Below are 24,744 nucleotides of genomic sequence, written 5' to 3'. Positions count from 1 at the left end.
TTCTCGCATATTATTATTCGTCTCTGTGTGCCTACTATATAATATATCTCAAAAGAAAGAAAAAGAGAGAAAGAAAGAAAGGAATAAAAATTTATGTAAACGGAAAAAAAGTTTTTAAAAAGATAGAGACATCGAGAAGCGCGTATTATATAAAGCGTAACAAGCGAAACGGAAAAAGCTTACGATATACTTTCGCCGATAAAAATAATTGCATTTCACACGCGAGCATTTTTATCGAGAGAATGACTTTCACGATGGTTCGAACAATAATAATATATATATATGATCAGATAACATATAATGATCAGATGACTTTGACGTCGCTTTTGATATATAGATATAAGGCTATTTAAAATGTGATACGAGAAATGGCAGCTGTGGTTCAGAGAGATTTACATGGTGGATTCTATATTACAACAATTGACGCCCCTTATCGCTCCTCGCGCAATTATTATTTATAAAAATAAATACTTTGAGAAAAAAAAAAAGTATTTCGTTAACTAACCGTATAATCAATACACATATCGGAGCGATATATAATAAATAATAATTAAATTCAAATAAATAAATAATTTGCTTCGTTCAGCATATTCGTTTCTCGCGTATCTTTAGTATATACGATTTACACAAAGTGTATAAAGCGAGACGCAGCTCGATCTTGCAAGGATTCGTAGTGCCGCGCTCATTAAAAAAATATGGACATTATTCGATTTCGAGCGTACATTTTACTGGATACTTGGCGAGAAGGTCGATTTATTATCGTTTAAGACTCGCAAAGTTCGTTATTATTACTCTTCCAAGAGTTTTAATATCTCGTCGTTCTTTTCGTATATTTGTGCGAACATTGATCTATGGCGTGAATCGCGAATATCAACGCTTCGTAATTTGTGCATCCGCGACATAGTTTGATCATTTTTGAAAAAGGAAGCACATCTTTTTTATCGATAAATACGATACAATACGATACGATTGTAATAAAGATATATAATGGATCCTGTCGTCGGAAAAATCCAATTCAAAAACATTGAATTCGTGTTACACTACAATGGCAAAATCGCAAGTCTAAAAATATATATTTATATATATCTTCCATTATATAATTATACAAAAAATTGTAGAATATAGAACTTTCGAATAAATATATTCCGATACACATAGAGGAAATAGTACTAGTAGTACTACTAGTAATAATAATAATTTGGAGAGCCTCTAGTATCAATGCACTCACATCGCTGCACATATATAAATATGTGAATTTTCCCTTTCACCGTGTCTTCAAGCTCAACAGCTTGATATTCAATTCCTTTTCGGGACGTTCGCAAAGAGAGGAATCGTACAAAATCTTACCTATCAATTGGCACTTGCTTTCCCAAAAGAGAAAAAAAAAAAAGAACAAAATTCACGTTGTGTTATTTCAGTATAGGCTACATAAAAGAATAGAAGAATAAATATGTAGCAAAATGTTTAGAAGAGTATATCATTTTCGAACTTCGTGTTATTAGTTTACGTATTAGAGAGTTTCTATCCTTTTAACGAAAGGTATCCAAATATACCACATTCATTATTTATTGTCGCAATAGACTTATGCAAGTACGTAATCTCTTCTTTTTCTTACGTATATCTGATATGTAACTTTTTTATTTGTGCGCGAAAGATATTTTGCTGGAAAAGTTAATATTTACTTTTCTCCGTACGACACACTTAGATCCCTTTGCGTTAAAATGACATCGCTTATTCTTTCTTAGCCCCCGATATTTCAACAGCCTCTAATATGTATATGCGCGCGTATACATACACAGTTATTAATATTTAGCGTAATGACTGATATCGCGTATGTATTGTACTGAGAGCTCCTTGTAGTGAGCTTCATTTTCGTAAAACGCCACATGAAAATACGTTGATGCGTTAGAATACTAAAACAATAGAAGAAATTTTTAGGTATTGTTCAGCCTGTTAGCTGAATTGTACACTCGATCCTTTTTTTTTCATTTTTATCAATTTTGATATCATTGTCGTTTATCTACAGATCAGATTCGCCATATAAGGCCGTCGAGAAGGAGCGGTAATCGAGTGCTCCGGGAACGGCGCTCGGTCCTTTATACGGAGGCATTCGTTGAATACAGTATTCCGCCTGATCCGGCGGTAATTCCCTCCTCAGCTCGTCTGGCAAAATGTAAGGCTAAAGGACAAGAGAATCTACGTTGATCGACACGCTCTCTTTCATCATTGCAATTGTTGGTGCACAGAATAATTCTCTTACCTTGTCGCCAGCAAGAATGCGGAAGCTGTCGATGACTTGTTCCGCCGTGTCGGTGTCGGTAGACTCGCGCGTCATAAAATCGAGGAAGGCGTCGAAGTGAACGTAGCCCGAATTGTTGGGATCGACGATAGCCAGGATACGTTGGAAGTCGATGTCACCCTGCCTGTCCTTTCCGATGGAGTATCCCAGAGACACGAGGCAGGATTTAAACTCGTCCGGTGCCAATCTACCTGTCCTGTTCTTGTCGAAGTGATTGAAACTGCTGCGGAATTCATTCAGTTGTTCCTGAGTAATGCCCTAAAATGAAAAGAAATGGCGTTAGCCCTTATTCTCGAAATTCCTCTAGTAATATATAAATAATATATATAAATAATATTTATAAAATAATATATATAAATAATATATATAAAATAATATATATATATATATATATATATATGTAAATATATAAATAAATATATACAGTATTTGTGATGTTTAAAGAAATTTAATTTAGAAATACCTTCGAATCTCTGGTGAGAATTTGATTCTCGACCTCGTTAATGTTACGATTGATCGAAGTTAGAAGCTGTTCCCAACCGACACGCAGGGTCTCCATGGTATACTGAGTGTAACGATTCTCGAAGATCATGCCCTCTTGAACTGCTTGGTGGATTTTCTCCAATTCCTCGAGATGGGCCTTGTATTGATACACCGCCTGTTCGTATTCTTTCAGACGATGTAATTGATCCTCAAGGGTTCCCTAAAATACAGATACGATATTAAAAAATCTGAATGTAATATAAACGATGTAAATCTTTACGTAATGCAGATGACATTTATCACCTGAAGGCCGAGGCCGATCGCAGTTACGGCATCCAATTGACGTTCTATCCATGGTCCGACTACATTAGCTTTCTCGGCAAACTGTCGTCGAAGTAATTCATTATCTATTTTCACACATTTCAGGAAAATAATTCACAGGAAATATTTTTTAAAGTGTACATTTGTCATCCTGTTGAAGTATGTGTCATTGAAGCTTATAATAGCAATTTCAGCATAAAATACGCCGATATTAATAAATACCAATTTTCAAAGAAGAGACATTTAAAACTATTAAGTACTAATATCGTAAAGAAAGGATACTTTGTTGTTTGCGAAGTTCAGCGGCTAGAGTACCATCGCGTTGAGGAACTAATTGTCTAACGTCGCTCCATTTCTTGGTAAGATCCTGTAAAACAGATAATATATCGATTAATTTTAGATCAATCTTTATATTATATGTATCAATAATTTATCCTTCAATATACCAATGCAGTGAGAGCGGTGTAAGGATTCTCTAGACCGCCAGGGATCTGATATTGCTTAACTATGGATTCAACTTCGCGCACTAATCCCACAATCGAGTTGTACTCCTTGTCCGCTTCGCCGAGGGTAGCCTTGAACGCGGCGTGCGCGTCCATTAAGCCTTGGATCTCTTCCATCGTGTGGACGATAAACATGTCCACTAGGTCTTCTCTGGTTCCATCCAACCAATTATTAAACGGCTGAAAACCAGTCATCAAATGTCAGACATTACGTCATACATAATAAAGAACGGACAATATAATCTGCAAATGCCAAATCAAATTATACTCACAGCAGCGCGTTTGGCAAACTCCAAATGCAAGACATCTATCTTCTCTAGGATTTTCTCCGCTTCGTCGAGAGCTTGACGCCTACGTTGAGTAAGAGTACCCAAACGATCCCATTGATCGCAAATACGTTGGCACCTGGCGTTCACGGACGCGCTGTCGTGATACTCGAGGGTGCTGTAATAATGCAGAACATAAAAACGTTACAATGATCAAAAAACGATATCGTCAAAAATCAATAAAAACACAAATCAATAAAAAATTTTGAAATTACTTCAGCTCTTGCGCGATAGCTGCGATCTGTTCCACACGATCCTGATGCGCCGCGAGGTCCGACTCGAAGGCCTCATGCTTCTTCTTGAGAGCCTTGAGATCATTCAGCTTGCACTGCCGGAAGTGTTGAGACGTGAGCATCTCCTCCTTACCGGCGGTCCAGTCCTCGTGAGCGTCTGCCTTGTGCTTGAATTTCTGCGCCAGATGTTCCAGTCGCTCCAGACGCATCATCTCGGACAGCAACCAATCCTCGAACGTTTTCTCGGCTAACTCTAGACCTAAAGAATCATTTCCGATATGTTTGTTATTCCATTCAGAGTGTGTACAGACACGTGTACGAAAGGATATTGGAAAACAAAAAAAATCACACCTTTCCACGCTTTATTTATATCGGACACCATTTTCCCTTCCGTAGGCATGTACGCTGGTCTATTACTCAGTCTCAGCTTCGTTTGCAGAGTATTGAAATTCGTTTCCAGTTTAGCTTTCTGTTCGACGCGCGGCGGCTTGTGCTTGCGTCGATACGTCCTGTACTCCTCCAATTTCTTCTGACAGCCGGCGAGGGAATTGTCGGTCTGCCGATTCGCGAGCCATGGCATCGTTCGTCGTATCCATTCTAGCAGATCGGAAGCCAAACGCTCATACTCTTCCATAAGACGCTCGTTCTCTTGATTCACCTTCAATACTTTGCAGATTCTATTAGCCGCCGTCTCTGCCTATAAGTAAGAAAATTCGTATATAATCTTTTATAAATAAAACTTTTTTACTTATATCTGTATGCGTTTGAAGTGTAGAGAATTTATTTTCATCAAGAACAAGATTGCATGCATTCGTGATCAATATCTAATTCAATCTAGAAATGTATATACAAGAAATTTATGAGATAAATTATTAAAAGTTTGACTTTCGCGCACGATTTAACATTCGTGGATTAATGATATTTTTTTATGCACACTCAACGCGTCTGTTACAGGTTAATTGGAAATGCAAAAACACACCTTTTGAGCACCGCTAAAACAGTGGTAGTATGACGAAACATAGGTCATCACGGCCCTCTCATCAGGCATTGCTGTATTTCGCATATCTAGAAAAACACATTCGAAGAAACTCAAACCATGCGTTGTTAGCGGTTTTGCCGGTTAAAAATTGATTAATTTCAACAATAGACGAATCCAGTGAGAAACGGAACATAATTAGTATATATTTTATCGCAATAACTCTCAATATATCCATATATTTCATACACGTGATAAAAATATATGTATGTGTGTGCAACGATTTTTGTACATATATTATACTGAAAAAAAATAATACAAAATTATTTTATAATCATAATCTTTGGATTAAAAAATGTTACGTGACAGAGTGCGTAACTATTGGTTTCAGGCCTGAGAAGTGAGATAATGAAATTAAAACAGTAGTAAAAAGTAAATCGTTTAGCAAGTTCAAACGCGCGGTTAATAATATAATATAAGCAAAACAATTCCTTTAATTACAGTTCGTATTAATGAGTCGCTTTTAACAACAACGGAGGTAGGGGAGGCAGGGAGTAAAGAGCAACACGCATTTCTTTACGCTGACCTGCTGGGCACCTTGGAACGCGTGGTAGTAGCAGGACACGTACGTCATAATAGCTCGCTCATCCGGCTTGGGAGTGTTGATCAAATCTATATGATATCAAGGGAACATATAAACATTAAGCGTTTGACACACGTCCAGTTTGATACTCAAAGAAACCCGCGATCGTAGCTCCGTTCTGTGTCCCTAAATCGCGACAATCTCTTCGGCGATCCTGTCAATTAATTCGAATGACGCGTGTGTCTTTCATATAATCCAAAAACAAAAAATGTATATATATCGCAAGTATCTAAATACATAATTTAACCCTTTTGATTTATACTTACCATCGGGATCTAACATGCGAGGAATGTCGAGGTACTTTTCAGCGACATCAAAGGCAGTGTTTAGGTTCTCCAGCGGATTATCCTTGCTGAGTTTGTTGTAATCGATCAAGTCGGGTCGATGACGATGGATGAGGGCGCAGAACGCGAGGCCGTCCTTGAAGGACAGGTGGAAGTTTTGAACGTTGACGTTCTTGTACGGAGCCGTCTTGCGCTGGCACCAAAGCAACAGACCCTCTTTCGCGGTCATTTCTTCCACGGAGATATCTTGGATCGCGAATCTCAAGATAATGGTCCATATCATTCCCAGGGTCATTTTCAGGTTGCCGTCAACAATTTCTGTTTAAAAAAGAAAATCGTCAATATTTTTTGGAAAATATATTGTATATGACATGTGTGTGAAGACATGTATAAATCAATTCTATATTGTGCTTATTCCTTACATTTTACATCATTCTATTAAAAAATATAAAAGTGAAATGTGCAGTTATATAGAATATGTTAAAATCTCTTCATTTGATAATTGTAAATTATATTACGTATTAGTGACAGAGAAAGAAAAATTATTAAAATACGAATTACAATATACTTTGTATGGATTAATATTCTTTTTTATTTTAAATATACGCATCAAAATAATTATAATCGTTAGAGAGTATAATTTAATGCTTTGAAATAATATGTAACAAGCTTCAAAAATAAAGTAACATACCTTCCGCGCCAATTGAAACCAGCTTGACGCCCTTGCTGGCGATATAATCGAGGGCCTTGTTCACGTTGGCGATCTTGTGGAACCTCATTTTGCCTCTGTCGGGTCTCGGAAGGGTCTCGCCTGAGATCACCTCAAGCAGCAACATCAGTTTCAACCCATTCCTGAAATCGTCTTCGATCGATTCGATGGCAGTGCCTGCTTTGCGTAGATGCGAATTGCACCAAGCTGTGAATGTCTGTAAAACAACAAAAATTTATTAATTTTTTGTTTCCTGTCAATAATGATTGACGTGTCAATCAAGAGACAACGAATAAATAATATATAGAAATGATAATAATTACGATGATAAAAAAAAAACGAAAAATTTGCTCAAAATAGTTTACTTAAATTTTACAATGTTTTTGCACTAATCACGAATAAATAATCATTTAAAATGGAGGATTGAGTTTCTTCGCTATACTGCTTAGTGTATATTTTAGTAGCCGACCTCGATCCCACTCGCTATATATATCTTCTGTCCTGGTTCTTAAACCACGTTTTCTATCGTTCTCTGCAATGATTTTAGGATAATTTTTTGATATCTTCGCGCGATTATAAAAAGAAAACATGCTCGTGTGAATTTTTTTTTCATACGCATAATAACTTTATTGTCTTTTAAAATATTTAGTGAATATTCAACAAACACTCGTCAGAAAAAATCTTGCATAAACTTTCAAGCCAGAAATAATTATTAATTTATACATTAAATTAAAATAATTTCATAGATTGTCATAATAAATAAATTTTTATGAGACATTACCTTTCAAAATATCTCTATTTTTTTGTGAAAAATAATGATAATTTTCGCGAAAGATTAGCGACGTAAACTGCAATTTATATTGCAACTGAATTAGAGTCTGTCGATTCCGCATTTCTAAAAGTTTCGAAGGAGATAAATCGTGGAGAGCCAGTTCGCGAGATATTTATCTGAATGTCGTTGAATAAAACGTGGCGTTTAATTGCGATTGACAAAAAATTCGGGACCGGTGATAAAATTTTCGGGTTGGAAAAATATTGTGTGAAATTCAATACGGGCGGCGTGAAGCACGACGGGCCAATTTTGGACATGAGCCACCCTAACATCTCTCTGCACGAGCTCTAAGATCTATTTGTAAAACATTGACTCCTCCCGCGCCGAGTATTAAAGATCATTTCGAAGAGACACATTTCGGAAGTGTTCACTCGTTATTTAAAAATTAAACATTTATTTCGTGTTACGTCATTCATCCGTAATCGAGTTACATATGTATGTACTTGATGAGAAAAACGCGCGAGTAAATGTCTATATTTACGCAAAAGTGTGTTCGAATCAAACATTGGTGTCGATTAACAGAGGGCATATATATTTTAATTAATATTAAATATATAATTATATATTTTCTAATTTGTTATTGTAAATAAGAATTTTTCAGAATTTTTTTTAACACGATATAAAACGCGCAGAATAATGAAAAAAATTGCAATTTTGTGTCTCGTGTATAATTAAAAATATATATATATATATATATATATATATATATATATCATCATACATTTGCGGAATCTGTAATTTGATATGTCGTCTGACAATCTTAGGCATGTGCAACAAATGATGTGCTGCATCGATAGAAATCTAGCTATGCGCTGCTTATAGTTAAAAGGCGTTCTCCATGTCACGGATGAAAGAATGCGATAGCCCCGATGTATTTGCTGATAATACATTATTTTTATTTCCGTCCGTTTGTGCGACTATATGTATTAATGTGTAATGCGACCGAAGATTCGCATTCGTTTTCCGGCGACGAGCATGCTCAGCTGTTTTTTTTTTTTTTCTTTCTTTTTTCGAAGACAATTTATGACGAATGTGATATAAATATATAACATGTTTCCCAAATTATACTATGTAATTTATGCGCGGATTTCTGACCGAGTAAATGATTTTCACGTTCGATCGATCGTACTGTCTAGAAAAAAAGTGCACGATCTCTCCGCAAATAGACAGCTATTCTTATTTGAAAGTCGGCGCATTCTTGTTTTCTTTATAAACATTTAATCCTGCAAAACAGCCGAAGAAAAACAAGTTAATCTACTCGTTTATCTGTTTTTGATATACTGATATATATTGAACTGATTTTGTCACAATGTTAATCGCATATTAAATAATCTGGAAAAAACATTATCCATTTTAATCAATTTATAGAGAGCTGCTTTAAAAATATATATTAATATGTTATATATGTAAAATTTTTATAGCATATATAATTCTTTTTGAATTTATTTTATTTCTCTGTCTCTCTTTCTCTACTTCATCTATTATTTTACTATCATCAAATAATTTTCTCTAATTATTGTATTATATTTAGAAAAGCTTTATATAGATAGATCAATATATCATTATAATTTTTTTATCCATGAGTCATCGTCGTACCTTTATAAATTGATATGACAACGCATATGCCAACTACATCAAAGATAGTATAAACACTATCATTATTTACGATGCATAACATTATGTTAGTATACAATAATTCAAGCATTATCGGTCCTAAAATTAAGTAACAGATATAAGTAATTAGACATATAATTAAATGCATACTTTCTTATTCAATTATTTATTTGTTAATTGATATATGTTAATTTGATATATGTTGTTAAAAATTTGATATGTCTTTATCATATATTTTATATATTTTAATAATATATATAAAGAATAATTTTTTTTTTTTAAATCGTATAAATATAATAATTTTATAATTAAATAAATTCGTATATATTATATAACTTTAAATATTTTTTTCTGTGGATTTCGAGAATAAAAAAAATATTTTACATATTTTTTATCAACGTGTGCGGTTATGACTTTTTCATTTTCTAATGCTTACTTAGCACGATTTCGTCATTCATACTCACGCGGTTAAGCGGTCTATCGACTATAAATAAATACAGTTATACAAACAAAGCAGCCTATATAAATCCTATATGCATAATTCATGTAATCCAAGTTTCGAAATTCTGCACACAAAGTTATGCGCGCTAATCTATTTCTATTCCGAAAGTTTGGCAGTAGTTTTCATTCGCTTGTGCAGTTCCCATCATCCTTATCGCATTGTTTCGTGCGTCTTATCGAAATGTATGCACGCATATAGCGGAACCTTCAATAAGGCGCGACGTTGTTCAAGGCGAAAATGTTGTCGTTTATGCGTCTCAAGATTTGCGGAATATTTGCCCTAGATTTCTATCATTACTTGTTTTCTATCTTTTGCAATTTGAGAATGCACATCTCTACTACGTTGCATTTAAACTTGGCAACGAAAGAATTTAATTACAAATTACTCTACTCTATATTAAAGCTTTCGTATAGAAACGTCAACATGTTTCTTTGACGATAAAATAACTTTTAGAGTTGTTAATTTATATTTAAATTAATTTTTTATAAACTATATTTGTATAAATATTATCTATAGGTATTTAAATTTTAGAAAAGATTTTTCTATTTTTCTTTCTCTGGAATTAATAAATTTATTCCTTTTCGCAATACATTATTTCAAGTCATTTACGACTAATGGGACAGATATTGAAATTTAATTACATTATAATTTAATATTAAGAGACATAAGAATTTTTTTTATAAAATATAAAAATATTTTTATAAACTATTTTTTTAATTTACTTTTTTTATGTATGAATTTTTTTTCAAAACATGTCCAATATATCTTTTCAATTAATAATTTTTCATCTAAATTTCTAAAGCACTACTTTCGAGGAATCATTGCTTAAAGCATCATCGATAGTAGTCGATACGGTATATCTCGACGAGAAGTAAAAATGTAAAATGCAACAAGTTGAACCACGGGATAAGTTACGTGAACCGGAAATGAGATCTGTAATTACTAACTACGACCTTTCGAATGGGGCCAATACCTAGCCGAAAATAGTTAATCGTGGGTGTGCAACAGGATATTTGAGTGATGAATCCGCGTTTGGCGCACGCAGCTGCCTGTATAGTCGAGGAACTATGCTTGCCCAAGAAAAATAATCGCGTTTTCCGCGCTATTAATCCGCGATATTAGTCGCGTTGTTTTATTCTCGTATAAAAATGTATTTTCTTCCACAACAAGATTTGATTATATTTTTATCATCTTTGTCTTCTTCGATATTCTCATACAATCATATCAGAGTCTTGATAATGTGTTCTATATATAGATATACGTATATTTTTTTTAAATAATAAATGCAAGAATTTCTATTTAAATGCGAAACAATATGCAATATATATGATGATAAGAAATAGTGATAGATTCTAATGAAACTCATTTACGTGGAATTTTTTTCAAAGTGTAAAACATATGTCGTTCTGTCGAAATTTATTATTTAATTGTTCAATCGAATATGTAAAATTGGTAATGTTACGCATTCAATTTTCTCATTCAATTATGAATTGAAATTCAAGCTTTAATTGTGAATATTTTCAATCTTCCATTCATGACATTTGTCACGTGGCCATTCAATAATAAGCGCGATTCACGATTGTACATACATGCTACTTATAGAGAAACTATAGAACTTTTGAAATTTCTCACAGAAATTTCTAAGCGTATATACAAAAAATTGAAAGAGACTTACAATAAAGTATAAAAAATATATTTAAAAATTTAAGACATAGCGAATATATAAATATAAAAAATCAAGCTGATGTCATAAAAAAATCAAACTGTGATAAAAAAGTCGAACTGTCATAAAAAAATCGAACTGTCACATATAATCGGAGTATTACAAATATACATTCGTCTAGTTTGTATATATATATACAATTTTACTTCTAATCGTGATTGAGAAATATCGAATAAAATATGTGTGTGTGTATATGCTGTAAGATTTATTTCCCTCTTCTATAATAATATTATGTCATTTATATTGATATTATCGCATTATATCTCTAATTGTTGGCACATGTTATTTCTATTTATTACTTCACGACTTTATCCTCTCCCCCCTAATTCATATCATCGCGTAACTATGCTCTTAGTCAAAATATGGCATGCGTGGGACATCCCGTTCCAATTTGAGATTTGGCACGTAGCCGGGAACCCTCCAAAGGTTAACGATCCCCCTGCGGAAAGAAATCGATCGAACGCGGAACGGAGCTGTCAACCTCGCCGACTCAGCTTTCATTTATCCGCGATTATAACGCGAATTACGCGTTGGGTTTCCGTCATCCTCTTTCTCTCTTTTTCTCTTTCTCTTACGAAGGCGCCAGATGACGGCTCGCGATCTGCCAAATTGGCACGACACATGTCTGTCAAATTCAAGTACGCGAAAAGGAAGAGCAACGTAGCCCCCCGTACCGTAAAGTCGTAAATCAGCAATATCAAGAACCGTTTCTTCTCGGAATGATGAAACAAAGTCGAGTCTTTACAATGCAAAGTAACTATTTCGACAAGTAAACTACACTGAGAGAATTTTCTCTTAGAATTTACCCTGAAAATCATTGTAATCGTGGGACAATATGGTGTGGAAAGAATTTTATGAGAATTTCTTTGATTAATATTTATCATAATAAAAATAATATCTTTTTCACAATAAAATATAAAACATGTTTGATTAATTTTACTAAACTGCATAGTAAAATTAATCAAACATATTTTATATCTTATTGTAATAGATGTTATTATTTTTATTGTGATAAATATTAATCAAAGAAATTATCATAAAATTCTTTCCATACCATATTGTCCCACGATTATCACGATTTTCAGGGTAAATTCTAAGAGAAAATTCTCTCTGTGTAATATTTGATATTCCTTTTCTCGATTTTAAGACGTTGCCGGTATATAATTGCAATCGTAGTAATTTGAAATATTCCGCGAAGATTCGAAAAATACAAGCGCACGTATAACTGCAGCTTTATAAAATATATGAAATAAAGATGTAGTTAAAATTATATGTTAGCTATAATATAATATAGTAATATATAATATAGTATTAATTATAATAATATATTGTATTGCATGTAATTAATATAGTATATAATTATAACATAACTCATTTCATATCTCTGGAAAAGTAAAAACTCTATGAAAATTCATTACTAGTTAGTAATGAATTTTCACGCGATTCTTTTAAAATACCTGAAACGATGATGATATAGTTATATCATCATCGTTTCAGGTATTTTTAAAAAATCGCGTAAAGGCCTTTTACACGAAAAAATGCATTATCAGAATTATGTGAAAACAACGTAAGAAAATGTGCAAAGGATTCAAGAATAAGTGAAAAGATCAAAGTTTAGTGATTTATTATCCCGCGGGTAGAAAATTCGTGCGTGGATTCGAGGCGTGGTCGATATCCGAAATCTCCGAAGTCTGATCGGAGGATGTGGATCCCGACTAAATGAGAGATCGACGGCGTACGGTCACACGCGTTATCTATTTATACGGTCTATTTATACATAAACGTCAGACGTCGCGCGAACAAGAAGCGCGAGAGTATCGCTCTGTCGAGCGCAAAGTGTTCACGATGCTATTGACCAGGTCGATGCTTCTGAAATAATTGTCGTTCGTGCTCTGTCATCGCGAAATAAATCTCACTATCGAATAATTTAATTATTTTGCCTAGAAACTATTTCCTATTCTTCAATTTAAATATTATTATTATCATATATCGCTATATATATATATATATATATATTTAACGATTCGTAAATCTATTAAAAACACGTATCCGCCCCTGTCATTAGAAAAAATAACAAGAAGAATAGTGGAAAATGAAACAGAAATTTATATGTATTTCTTGCGTATAATTTGCGTTAATTATATGTAAATTAATTGCAATTAAATTTAAAGTCTAATGCCCGGATATTAGAAGTCAAACTTTTCGGTGACTTTTTCGACACTCACGCTCGCGAATAGATGGACCTAACGAAGATGACATACTTGCGGAGATCATCTATAATTGCCGAAGATGCACTCGCTGACGCAAGCCGTTAGTTAGTGTCCGTTATCCGGCCTAACCGTTCGATTTTACCTGGTAAAACCGGACGATGATTGCTATGCTTTACGCAGCAGGTGAGGAGGACATGGGAATTAATCTCGAAGCGAGGACGGATGAGTAAGGATCGAGATACAGTGCGAATTAATCGGCGACTTCTAATTACACAGTACGCGTGAGATAACTCTGTCTATGCGAGTAATTGAAGGGAGTCGGTAATTGAAATACTGCGGAAAAGTGCGAGAGTGGAAAATTGATAGTCAACGCGATGATTAAAGACACGAATTAAACATCGATTTCGTTAAAGGAAATATCGCGATGTTGAAATTATTCCGGGTAATCTTATTTTCAGAAGCATAGCCGAAGAAAGTAAATCGATAAACGAAGAATGGGATTCCGCGAGGAAAACGCTATTAACTTCATTCTTTATTTTCCCAATTTACAACGCGAGATTAAATTGGGAGAGACAGAGGGATTTATTAAAATAAGATCTCGAATTGAAATTTATTTAATTATTTGATATCATACTAGAGAAAATTTTATGCTTTGTGCACAACTAATCAGTTTTAATGAAAATTAATTTTATCTTGAAACTGACGCATCATCATCATCCGCGTTTGTCTCTTTCTAGCCCGTAGGAAATTTTTAATTAAGAGTTCATTTATCATCATATCAAAGAATATTAATCTATTTTGATGACTTTCATAGTAGGTTTATAATAGGTTTATAATGATGATATATGGATACACACAAATAAAGATATGGCGTTAGAATTTGATGTCAATAAAAATCAAGAGAGCGGCTCATAAATTGCGCAAAGATTCATAAATTTCAGCTACGCGACACTCTATTTTTAATCGGTAACCTATTCTCTAACGGCGCCAAGATGTCATGGTAAGTCTAAGGAAAGACTTTAACGAGGAGCTTTAAACGTTTCGACGTTGTGGCGTTCTCAAGTGTGAATGTCGTCTAGAAAAATAGCCTTCATGAGCTGCGACAATTGCTCGCGAAAAGATTTATACTCTCGATAAACTCTTTGGCTAAGTTAGTTGTTAAATGTGCACGAGGTAAACTTTGCGATAACAATCAGATCCAAGACACACCTAATGCTAAACAACCGAAGGGAAGGGAGAAGATATTTATATAAGAAATAGCAATACATTTGATTAATCAAACGAATACATAATGTTATATACTTTATCTATGTGAGCTGATTCAATGAAACGATAATAAAAAATATTTATACTATAAAGTAATCATATGAGTGTGTAGTAAACACCTACAGTTATCAAATACATTGATCAAACGATTGCACAGAGCGATTATTATTAAAGAGCAAGTCAGAACGATATTTTACGCGTTTTGCGATATTTCGTGTGTTAAATATAACTCACGCAGAGTAATTATAAATTTTAAACAGCAATCGCGAAATCGTATATAAAACATCATAATGACATTTAAATTTTAAAATTAAGATAACAAAAAATGTCGAAAGAAATATCGCAAAGAAAAAACAATTATCCAAGGCCTTCGAATCCAAGAACGACATTCTCTTTCGCTTAATTTTAAACGATAATGTTAATTGTTTTATTTAAAAGAAAATAATATGAACAAAGGATCAAATATAAAAATTTAAAAATTAAAAAAAAATTGATGTGTAACAAAACGTTCTCCAACTCTTACTCCAAGATCGGACACAGATACGAAGGAAACAAGGGAGCTCCTGTGTCCTGAAAGATCGCGCAGCTGTTTCCGCGGCGAGCAGAGAGCCGCGACCCATTTAAACGTCGTCGGAGAGAAAAAAAAAGATTCCTATCGGAATGTTTTGTCCACGCAAAGCTGACGCGACGCACGGAGAAAGAGAGATTTTTACGAGAAATTCTCCTGTACAGTTAATCGGCCGACGCGTGTCGTCCGCCTCCTTAATGCGTTTAAACGGTACTGCTAATTGGGGTCCCCTGGCCCCCCTTTTCTTTCCCGAACTCCATACTCCATCAATTTCGATCCAAGAACTGAACGCACGAAATTCGAATGAAACTCGGGATATCTCGATTTTCACGTACAGAGATTATATATCTAACAGATACAGATATAAACATTATGTACAAACGAGAAAAGAAGGAAGACGTAGAGTTTCCCACGCTTCCTCACAGCAGTAAATATTTCTAGTACATTCGAATCTAATGAAAATGTCATAACAAACCATATCGAACGTAATAGTTTTTTAATTACGTATCTTTTCAGCTTAAAGATTGAAATAAAATCGCAATAAAGAATAGAATCCTGTAAATAAGGAATTTTATTACCTATCTGACATATAAAGTATGATTATTTTAATCATATTCATTTTTAATGGCAGATACTCTTTGATCAATTTTATTTTATAATATATTGAACGTGATTAAATAATTAATTGATATAAAATGTTGTCTTATTAGAAACAATGTTACTTCAAGATAAAAATTATTAATGTGACTTGCATTTTATTTATACGCAGAGAGAATTTTCTCTTAGAATTTACCCTGAAAATCATAGTAATTGTGGGACAATATGGAAAGAATTTTATGAGAATTTCTCTGATTAATATTTATCACAATAAAAAATAATAATATCTATCACAATAAAATATAAAATATGTTTGATGAATTTTACTAAAATAGTAAATAGGGTAAAATTAATCAAATATATTTTTAAAATTCTTTCCATATTATACTGTCCCACGATCACCATGATTTTCAGGGTAAATTCTAAGAATAAATTCTCTCTGTGTATTGTGTGACTGATTAATATTTTATGTTTTTAGAAATAAAAGAAATTTCAAAAAAATTGTGAATAAAATTGAAGAAATCTGCAGATTTCGAATCACTTGAATTTTGATCTTCTACCTATTTTTCCGAAATTTATTTTAAAAATTATCTCCTATATGATATAACGATAAATAAATTTTCTAATAAGTGATTTCCGAAACGGAGGGATAAGAAAGAAACGAGAAAAGATAAAATTGAAGAATGACTCTTGCGTGTGCGTTTCTTCTCGATATATCACTTCCTTCCGCTTCGAATTCACAGAACCTATTGTCGTCGTAGTGTCATATTTGAAACCGGAAACCTTCGCGTAAGAGCTTTGTTCTGTGAAACGTGAAGAAACAAGGCAAAACGAATGGTTCGACGAATGGATTTTCGCCGATGTCGCGACGCGAAATCTCTCGGTAACCGCGGCGGGGTTTTCGGACCGCGTTTCCGGAATGGGGCACCGCGGATCTCTAAAATTAGAGGCGTTACGAAAAATAAGCCGCTCGCGGCGCGTTTCATATCTCAGGAACGCGTAAAGCTTTTATATTGGCATGCGCGCGTAATTCCATTATCAGCGTCGCTTATCTAATACCTGACTCGACGCCAACGCGGAGTAGAAAAAGAAAAGATAACGAGAGAGAGAGAGAGAAAGAGAAGGAAAAAATCACCCGACGAAGAGAAACGGCTACGAAAATCGTGAAAATCACGATTCTCGCGGGCGTGACTCATTGCTCGATTATTTTTGTCATAAAGTCTGAAAATACAATCCGAAGGGCTGCGGCCGATATTATTACTAGAAAGAAAGAGAGAGAGAGAGAGACGGGAGAGCCTTGAGTCCATGCCAAAGATGAAGAAAACATTTGCGAACGCATACTCGCGAGAATGCTCCGATTTGTCAGTATCTAATGATGCTACGTCGAATGAATCGCAAGTATAAAAACTGTTAAAAAAGATTCTGCGAAAAAAAAGATTCATACTTGTCGCAACGCTTTTAAGAATAGAAAGATTGTCATCTCTATTCTGTCTCTTCTATCCTTCTAAGTGTATTCGATAATTCTTATTAAATATTTCTGATGATGATACTATGTTTCAACGTAGCGTCAAGTATATTTAAAGGGCTTTTAATATCGTCAGCTGTTTTCAAATTTATTCAAATGTAGAACAGTCGTCAATTCCTCAGGATATTTATAAACAAAATTAGCTACTTTAGCTGTCCCTATATTGCAACCTGAAATTTAGTTATCATGCCTAAATAGCTATGATAACTAATATTTTTTAGCTATAGTTTAACAGAGAATTCTATAGCTAAAAAATATTAGCTATTATAGCTCAAATTTAGGCACAATAACTAAATTTCATGTGTAATATAGGGACAGCTAAAATTTAATTATGATAGCTAATTTTTTTTTCGTGTAACATTCGAAATATCTTACATTTTTGATGAGATGTTCAGTATATAATGCTACACGCATTTATATATCTAATTAAATTATTATAAGTATAGATTACATTCTGTTTCAATTTGTATTTTTTAAAATACAATTCATCATCCGAGATCTGTCATTGACAATTAATCAATTAATTAAGAGTATTCTATATATAGTTGAATAGTGATAATTTTGTTTAGCCAAAGAGAAATTCGTGAAAAATATTACTCAAATGACTTATAGATGTCCATGAAGAAAAGTTAAAAGCTTATAAGGAGCAATATAATTTTTCATGTCAACGTTACTACTACAATGATTACACAAGAGCGCGTGCATTTGCGTTACTACAATGTGTCAATATCTGATAAGATTACCACAATCTAAGGAAATTGATATAAACCTTAATCTTTAGTCACGTTGTTAGATTCTCAACTTCTCAACCGCTAATATTTTTTTTTTTTTTTTACTAAACGAACATAGTATCATATGTAATATATACCTATATTGCTTCTTGTTTTTATTAGTTATTCATTTTTCTAGTTGCATATTTTACACTCTTACTTTTTTGCTTTTTTCTTTAATAGTATTCAGTATCACAAATATATCAAAAAATAATTCCAGCACACCTTATTTTTTTTTGTAATGCATTTATGTTAAATTATAAATTATATAAAAAAGAAAGAAAGAAAGAAAAAGAAACTTTTAACAAATATTATCGTATCTCCTTCTTTTATAATAGATTTACATATAGACATAACTACAGATTTAATTCACGTCATAAAGAAAGAAAATAACACAATAGTTGCTGTCTCCAGAGAGACAGGTGTACAAAACCAATGGAGACTCAATCTCTATATGTCTATGATTACAGTTTGCTCTTTAAGCGCAATAAGTAAAGATGCGAATAAATAAAATAATTCAAAGATCGAGAATATCATTTAATCTTCTTTAGAAATTAAAAAAAAAGCGAAGCTGCATAATCAATGTAATTTCTCGATGCAAACCCTCCTGATGACAGTTGTTCGGATAAGAATCTTTGGCGAAATATTATAAAATTCAAAGTAAAAGAAATTCACCGAGACAATTTCGTTCCAGTTCAGAAACCTGGCACCTGGCCAGGCCCATTTTTTGGGCCCCAAAAATGCTCGCGTGTTCGCGAGTCTCAAGGTAGCGCAAAAAGAAGATCGAAAGACGACGAAGAAGAAGAGGAAGAAAGGAGAAAAAAAATCTCGACTATGATAACACTCGCTCACCTTTTTCTGCTGTTTCTCCCAGGCGGGGTCTAAGAGACCCTCCCTCTCCCATTCCTCCTCCGGTGCCATATATCCGTCCCCGTAGGCTTCCATGTCGTTCATCCTCTCGCTCGTATGCGTGTCTCGCGTTCCTTTAAACGCAAACGCCAAAAAAAAAACGTGCTGTCACACTCGTTACAACGTTCGCCCCGTTACAACGGGAAAGATTACAGTGAAACAGAGAGAAAGAGAGAAAGAGAAAGAGAGAAAGAGAGAGAGAGAGAGGAAAGGAGCCGCGAGAATGCTTTTCGGAGCAGTCGAGAGAAACGCTCGATCAAAGATCGATATGTACATATGTACGTTCGTTTCGGTGACAGCGACGCGTGTACTTGGGAGAAGGGAGGGGGGTGGAGATTAAATAAAGAGAGAGAGAGAGAGAGAGAGAGAGAGAGAGAGAGAGAGAGAGAGAGAGAGAGAGAGAGAGAGAGAGAGAGAGAGAGAGAGAGAGAGAGAGAGAGAGAGAGAGAGAGAGAGAGAGAGAGAGAGAGAGAGAGAGAGAGAGAGAGAGAGAGAGAGAGAGAGAGAGAGAGAGAGAGAGAGAGAGAGAGAGAGAGAGGCACGACGGGAAAAACGAAATCAAAGGGGACCGATTAGATGACTAAGGGACGGAGACAGATTAAGGGGATTAAGAGAGAGAGAGATAGAATGGAAGAGTAAACGGAGAGATCACTAGAGGGAGAGAGAGAGAGAGAGAGAGAGAGAGAGAGAGAGAGAGAGAGAGAAAGGGAGAAGTGCAGCGAGAGACCCAACGTGAAAACGTACCCGCTAAGCCCAGAAAACGTTCGGTTTCGTGTCGTTCTTTCCCTCGCGCTGACCCCTCTGCCACAAAAGTCTGACATACACGATTTGCTCGCCGGCGCACAACCTTCCCCCTTCACCGCGATCGCAACTCCACTCGTAGCGGACGAGGGTCTCATTCGCTCTCCTCTCCATTTCCCATCGGAGAAGGGGGAGCGAGACCCCCTTCCACCGATTCCCTTCTAAATTCTCCCTATCGCTCTCTCTCTGTCTCTCTTTGTCGAGTGAATGTTCGACAAAGCGAGAACATGTATAGACCTTTTTTTTCGGAAAATAATAAATGTCAACACCAACTGTCAAAATTTGACAGTTCGCGGCTGTGTCGCATCGAGAACGTAAAGTCTTATCGTATCGTCGTTTATAAAATATAATTCAAACCGCCACGTTAATATATGTATTACGCAGCTGTCGCGCGCGAGAAGATAAGAGAGTTACGGATCGCTACATACGCAATAACAGCAGCAGCAGCCGGGCTCATCGGCCGAAACTAACCTCCGTCCTTCTTCCTCGTTCGCTCGCTCGCTCGCTCGCTCGCGTACGCACTCACGTACGCACGCAAGCACGTACGCCGGACTCCGTAACTCGCTTGAGGGACGCAGGGTACGATGAAAATAGCGTCGAAGACGTATCTTGTACGCACCGCGACACCTCATTCACCCACACACGCGACTAAAATAGGCGCGACGCGCGAAATTCCCGAATCGATCGGGGCGACGCCATTCCGCGGAACGAGACTCGCGAGCAGCGCATGAACCATAGATCAATTCTATATCTAGAGAGGAAACGTAATTCACGAACCGCTAACCGATGGTATATATGATCTAGAGGGGAAACGCAACGTCGAGAAACGATTTCGCGCGAATGAAAAAAAAAAGCGAATTTTTGGAAAGACTCCCTTGCACGAAGAAATTTTCTTCGTCTCTTTTATTTATTTATTTATTTTTGTATTCTCTCATTCTTTCTGTTTACTCTTCAAATATATAGATAACTTGAATATTCTTCCAGTGTGTTAGAAGCTTAATTGTAGATTTTATCGTTAAATTTGATTGGTTTTTTTTATTCGCTTTTTAAGATGCTGCTTACACTAGAAATGTAAATCAGTCTTGTAGAAATTATTAGGCAAAAATAATTATTGGAATATTCAAGATATATAAACGTTTCTTTCCTCTTTTGAGCAATTGGCGATTCGGATAAAGTCAACATGTCTATATCGTATTAATGGGAGATACATTTGTATCTTATTTATTAAAAAATCATAGCATTGAACAGCAATAAGCTCATATATAATATAGAATCATTAATCTGTTTCTGTTGCAATTCTGTCACAAGCAATATTTTTCAATGATTTATGATATTATATTGCTCCTTATCAAAAAATTTTGGAAATAAAGTATAAGAACGCTTTATCCTAATTATATTTTGTTACAATATTCACATATATATACACTTATGTGTATTATGAAAACAAATGTTTATGATGCATAGAAGAAAGAGGCGTTGAAGAGTATGGGAAATGCACAGATAAGAGTACAAATTTATCTAAATACATAAAATGTATAATTGCTCGTTCATACATTTGTATCGTGTAAATATTTCGTGAAGAGGTATAAAAAGATAGTTTTGCGTAAAAAAATTTGTTTTTCTTAAAATCGACAAGATTAATTACAATTTCAAATTTAAAATACAATTATATCTTATACGAGATACAATTGCATTTTCTTCATTTTCATGCAAAATTTCTTGAATAATGATCTCTTAGAAACTTCTAAAGAAAACAAGAATAATTCATTATCTCTATCGAAAATTCATGTTTTCTTAAAAAACAAAAAAGAACAAAAACAAAATATATTATATTAGACTCATTATGTCCGAGCAATTCATGGGCGTCGCTAAATTGTAAATATATAAAACGTCAATGTCTCTTTTATTATATTTACACCGTATGCACTATTTGCAACAACATTCTCGCAGTAGTTGTGCAAGCGACTCTAACGATATCTTGTATATCATAACAGAAAAAAGAAATCAAATCAAACCTTCGGTTAGCATTAATCAATGTCGATGCAGCTGAGAGAGCGGGGAATTATTTTATACAAACAACAGTTCGATCGTAAATCGCTATTCACTCGCGATTGATAAGAGAGAATAAAGAGAGAATACCCAGCTTAAAGGCCTAGACGACTGAATACATCCGCTTTCTTGACATGTGTCACTGTCGTCTCCTTACTAAAAGTCACTTGTTTGGCAGTGGTCGTGCCAAGGCGTGCCTTTGCTGGTATAGAGATAAGTCGCTCCGAAGCTGTAACAATAAAATTATCAATAAGAATAGCTGTTCATATACTTTTTATCATTATAATTAAATTTCTACAACATATATGTATATACCTAATTTGCCAGATACAACTGTAGGTTTGATGATTCTTTCGCTGCTTGGTGTAACGTTAGATATTACTTCTTTTTTCAACTTAAGTATACGACTCTTGTTGTTCAAAGTAATCTTCTTGTTGGCTTCATGATCAGCGTGCATAGTACCAGTAATTTTGGGTATAACTCTTTTAGTCATTACAATCGATGTACGTACAGTAGGTGAGATCCGATTCTTCAATATACCTGGTGAACTAGTGATTCCCGATCCATTTTTAAGTATTCCTGCGGTAGTTACATGATCTCTTTTATCGTCTATGTCGCCAAGACGCTTGAATACACTAGTCGATCTTTTGAATACGTCTTTACTGACGCCAGTAATGTTGAAAGTAGGTGCTGTATCAGCTAAATTGGTTGTGCTAGTAACAGAACTGTCACCTAGTCTGTCAAATACTGTTCGCTTTTGTTCGACAGGCTTTTTAAGTACTGAAGTTCTTACACTTGATGATTTTGGAACAGTGACGGTATATTCGATACTGTTATCCTTGCCGTTTGTCGCCTTGGCCTTCTTTTCTACGATATCCCAATCATCATTGTCATCTTCATATATTTCATCTGACACTAATTTTCTTTTGATAGGGGTTTTGATAGGAGTGGTTTGTTTTTGATTAATAGTATTCGATACAGAAATTGGTTTCTTTACAGTCACAATTTTTTTTGCTGCCATAGATAAAGGTTTAATTATCTTTTTTGTAGGATCTGCTTTTGAAGCTAATGAAACCATCGTCTTACTTCCAATATCTTTTACTACTTTCTTTACAACAGGTTTCGGGTTAACTTTAGAAGCTGAAACTACATCTTCCGAATCGACTAAAAATCTCTCACATGTTGTTTCTTCCACAACTTTCTTGGCATATCTCAAAATAGCAATCATATCACCCATTAATATGATTCCCATCTCTTTCAGACTAGGTTTATCTAAATCTGGTAACATGTCAGGTTTAATACGATTGTTGGAGAATACAACTGCATGTTTAGTGGCCACATCCTGTGAAAATCCAGCCCCTTTGAAAAACTTCACCCAATAAGCTGTAACAGAATAGAATTACGATATATAAAACTATAAAATAGCTATAAAATTTATACACAAGCATCGTTGTAAAATTATGAGAACATAAGTTAAAAGTAATTTCTATAAATCATCAGATTATTTAAAATAAATAATACAAGCGTAACTAAGTTATTTATGATATTTATTCGTCTTTTAAAACAGTGTAAAGGAATAATTTTGAAAATACATTTAAATACAATTGTTATAAAACATGTTTACAATTCTCACCTGACAAGGATGCAGCCATTTTGACAATTGAAGTGTACGAAAATTTTTATCCTCTGCCTTTCGCGAACAATTAATCGGGGAACCGTATTTTAAGATTATATCTCTGCTCGTTTCTCGTACATGTTGAAAAGGAGCCGCTACGTTTAATTTCGAAATTGAAACCGTAGGAAGCTATCGTTGGATCGGGAAGAAATTTACAGAAAGCTTCAATGGTTCCTAATCGTACCGGCTAATTGCGATACGTTTCTGGATTCGTATTTCACACAACGTCGAAGAAAATTATTAATAAACACGAAGATCCCATTTCTCAATCTCCATCATACCTTTATATCCACACATACATACATACATATATATATTATATATATTTAATAAGTGTACGCATATATGTGTATATAAACGCGAATTCACACACGTTCGTGAACGAACATTTTACTGAACGATGAACGTAAACGGAAATGTTTGGAGATTCTTGCGAATGACGGGCGGCCAATCATCTTTCGCGATGCATCATTTCCGCTGAAGCGCGACGTTGATTGGTTATCGCGTGACATCTAGATATTTCCATTTATATTTTATTTTTCCGACTTTTCCTTTCTATCAGCATCTGACTTGTGTGAAAAAAATAATTAACATAAAATTAAAAATATAAACAACAATATTTTTACAATATAGAATAGTTGGATAGAAATATATCGTTGAACTTTCCTTTGTCTCGCGCGACAGTCATGAAGCAGAAATATCTAGATGGCGATGCTTCGAGCTGAAAGTGGCTACGTCTAAAGTGAGGGTGCGAACCCATGCAGCGGAATAGCAGAACGCGGAACGAGAGCGGAACCAATCAGGAGCCGTTCCGCGTTTCCTTTACGCGGAATTGAATGTTCTGATTGGTTCCGCTCTCGTTCCGCGTTCTGCTATTCCGCTGCATGGGCTCGCACCCTGACCAATCGGGATGGAAGGAGGGGAGA

General features: G+C 34.7%; 2 protein-coding genes across 6 annotated transcripts; both read right to left on the bottom strand.

Moving 5' to 3' along the window:
* Positions 1-376: 376 nt before the first annotated feature.
* Positions 377-20,772, bottom strand: Actn (alpha actinin). Of its 5 annotated transcripts, XM_083037628.1 has the most exons (15): positions 20,038-20,282; positions 19,237-19,367; positions 6,760-6,994; positions 6,051-6,386; positions 5,724-5,813; positions 5,145-5,230; positions 4,517-4,862; positions 4,148-4,424; positions 3,879-4,050; positions 3,550-3,786; positions 3,386-3,470; positions 3,086-3,189; positions 2,763-3,002; positions 2,261-2,557; positions 377-2,179 (listed from the first exon to the last, which is right to left on the bottom strand). In XM_083037628.1, exons 2-15 carry the CDS (start codon positions 19,336-19,338, stop codon positions 2,021-2,023), a joined length of 2,766 nt encoding a protein of 921 aa, XP_082893754.1. In that variant the 5' UTR covers positions 19,339-19,367; positions 20,038-20,282; the 3' UTR covers positions 377-2,020. The 5 variants fall into 5 exon arrangements, with proteins under 5 accessions (XP_082893754.1, XP_082893751.1, XP_082893750.1 ...); XM_083037625.1 differs by lacking the exons at positions 5,145-5,230; positions 20,038-20,282 and adding an exon at positions 20,523-20,772 and having other exon boundaries at positions 5,728-5,813; XM_083037624.1 differs by lacking the exons at positions 5,145-5,230; positions 20,038-20,282 and adding an exon at positions 20,566-20,772 and having other exon boundaries at positions 5,728-5,813.
* Positions 20,773-20,999: 227 nt separating this feature from the next.
* Positions 21,000-23,810, bottom strand: LOC145935881 (uncharacterized). Its single transcript, XM_083037633.1, has 3 exons — positions 23,777-23,810; positions 22,459-23,526; positions 21,000-22,372 (listed from the first exon to the last, which is right to left on the bottom strand). Exons 1-3 carry the CDS (start codon positions 23,793-23,795, stop codon positions 22,239-22,241), a joined length of 1,221 nt encoding a protein of 406 aa, XP_082893759.1. The 5' UTR covers positions 23,796-23,810; the 3' UTR covers positions 21,000-22,238.
* Between the last annotated feature and the right edge of the window lie 934 nt (positions 23,811-24,744).

Source organism: Prenolepis imparis, unplaced genomic scaffold, assembly GCF_030444845.1.
Source record: "Prenolepis imparis isolate NDT839.2.m4 unplaced genomic scaffold, iyPreImpa1.0 SCAF_5, whole genome shotgun sequence".
Taxonomy (NCBI): domain Eukaryota; kingdom Metazoa; phylum Arthropoda; class Insecta; order Hymenoptera; family Formicidae; genus Prenolepis; species Prenolepis imparis.
This window is presented reverse-complemented; position numbering and strand designations above follow the sequence as displayed.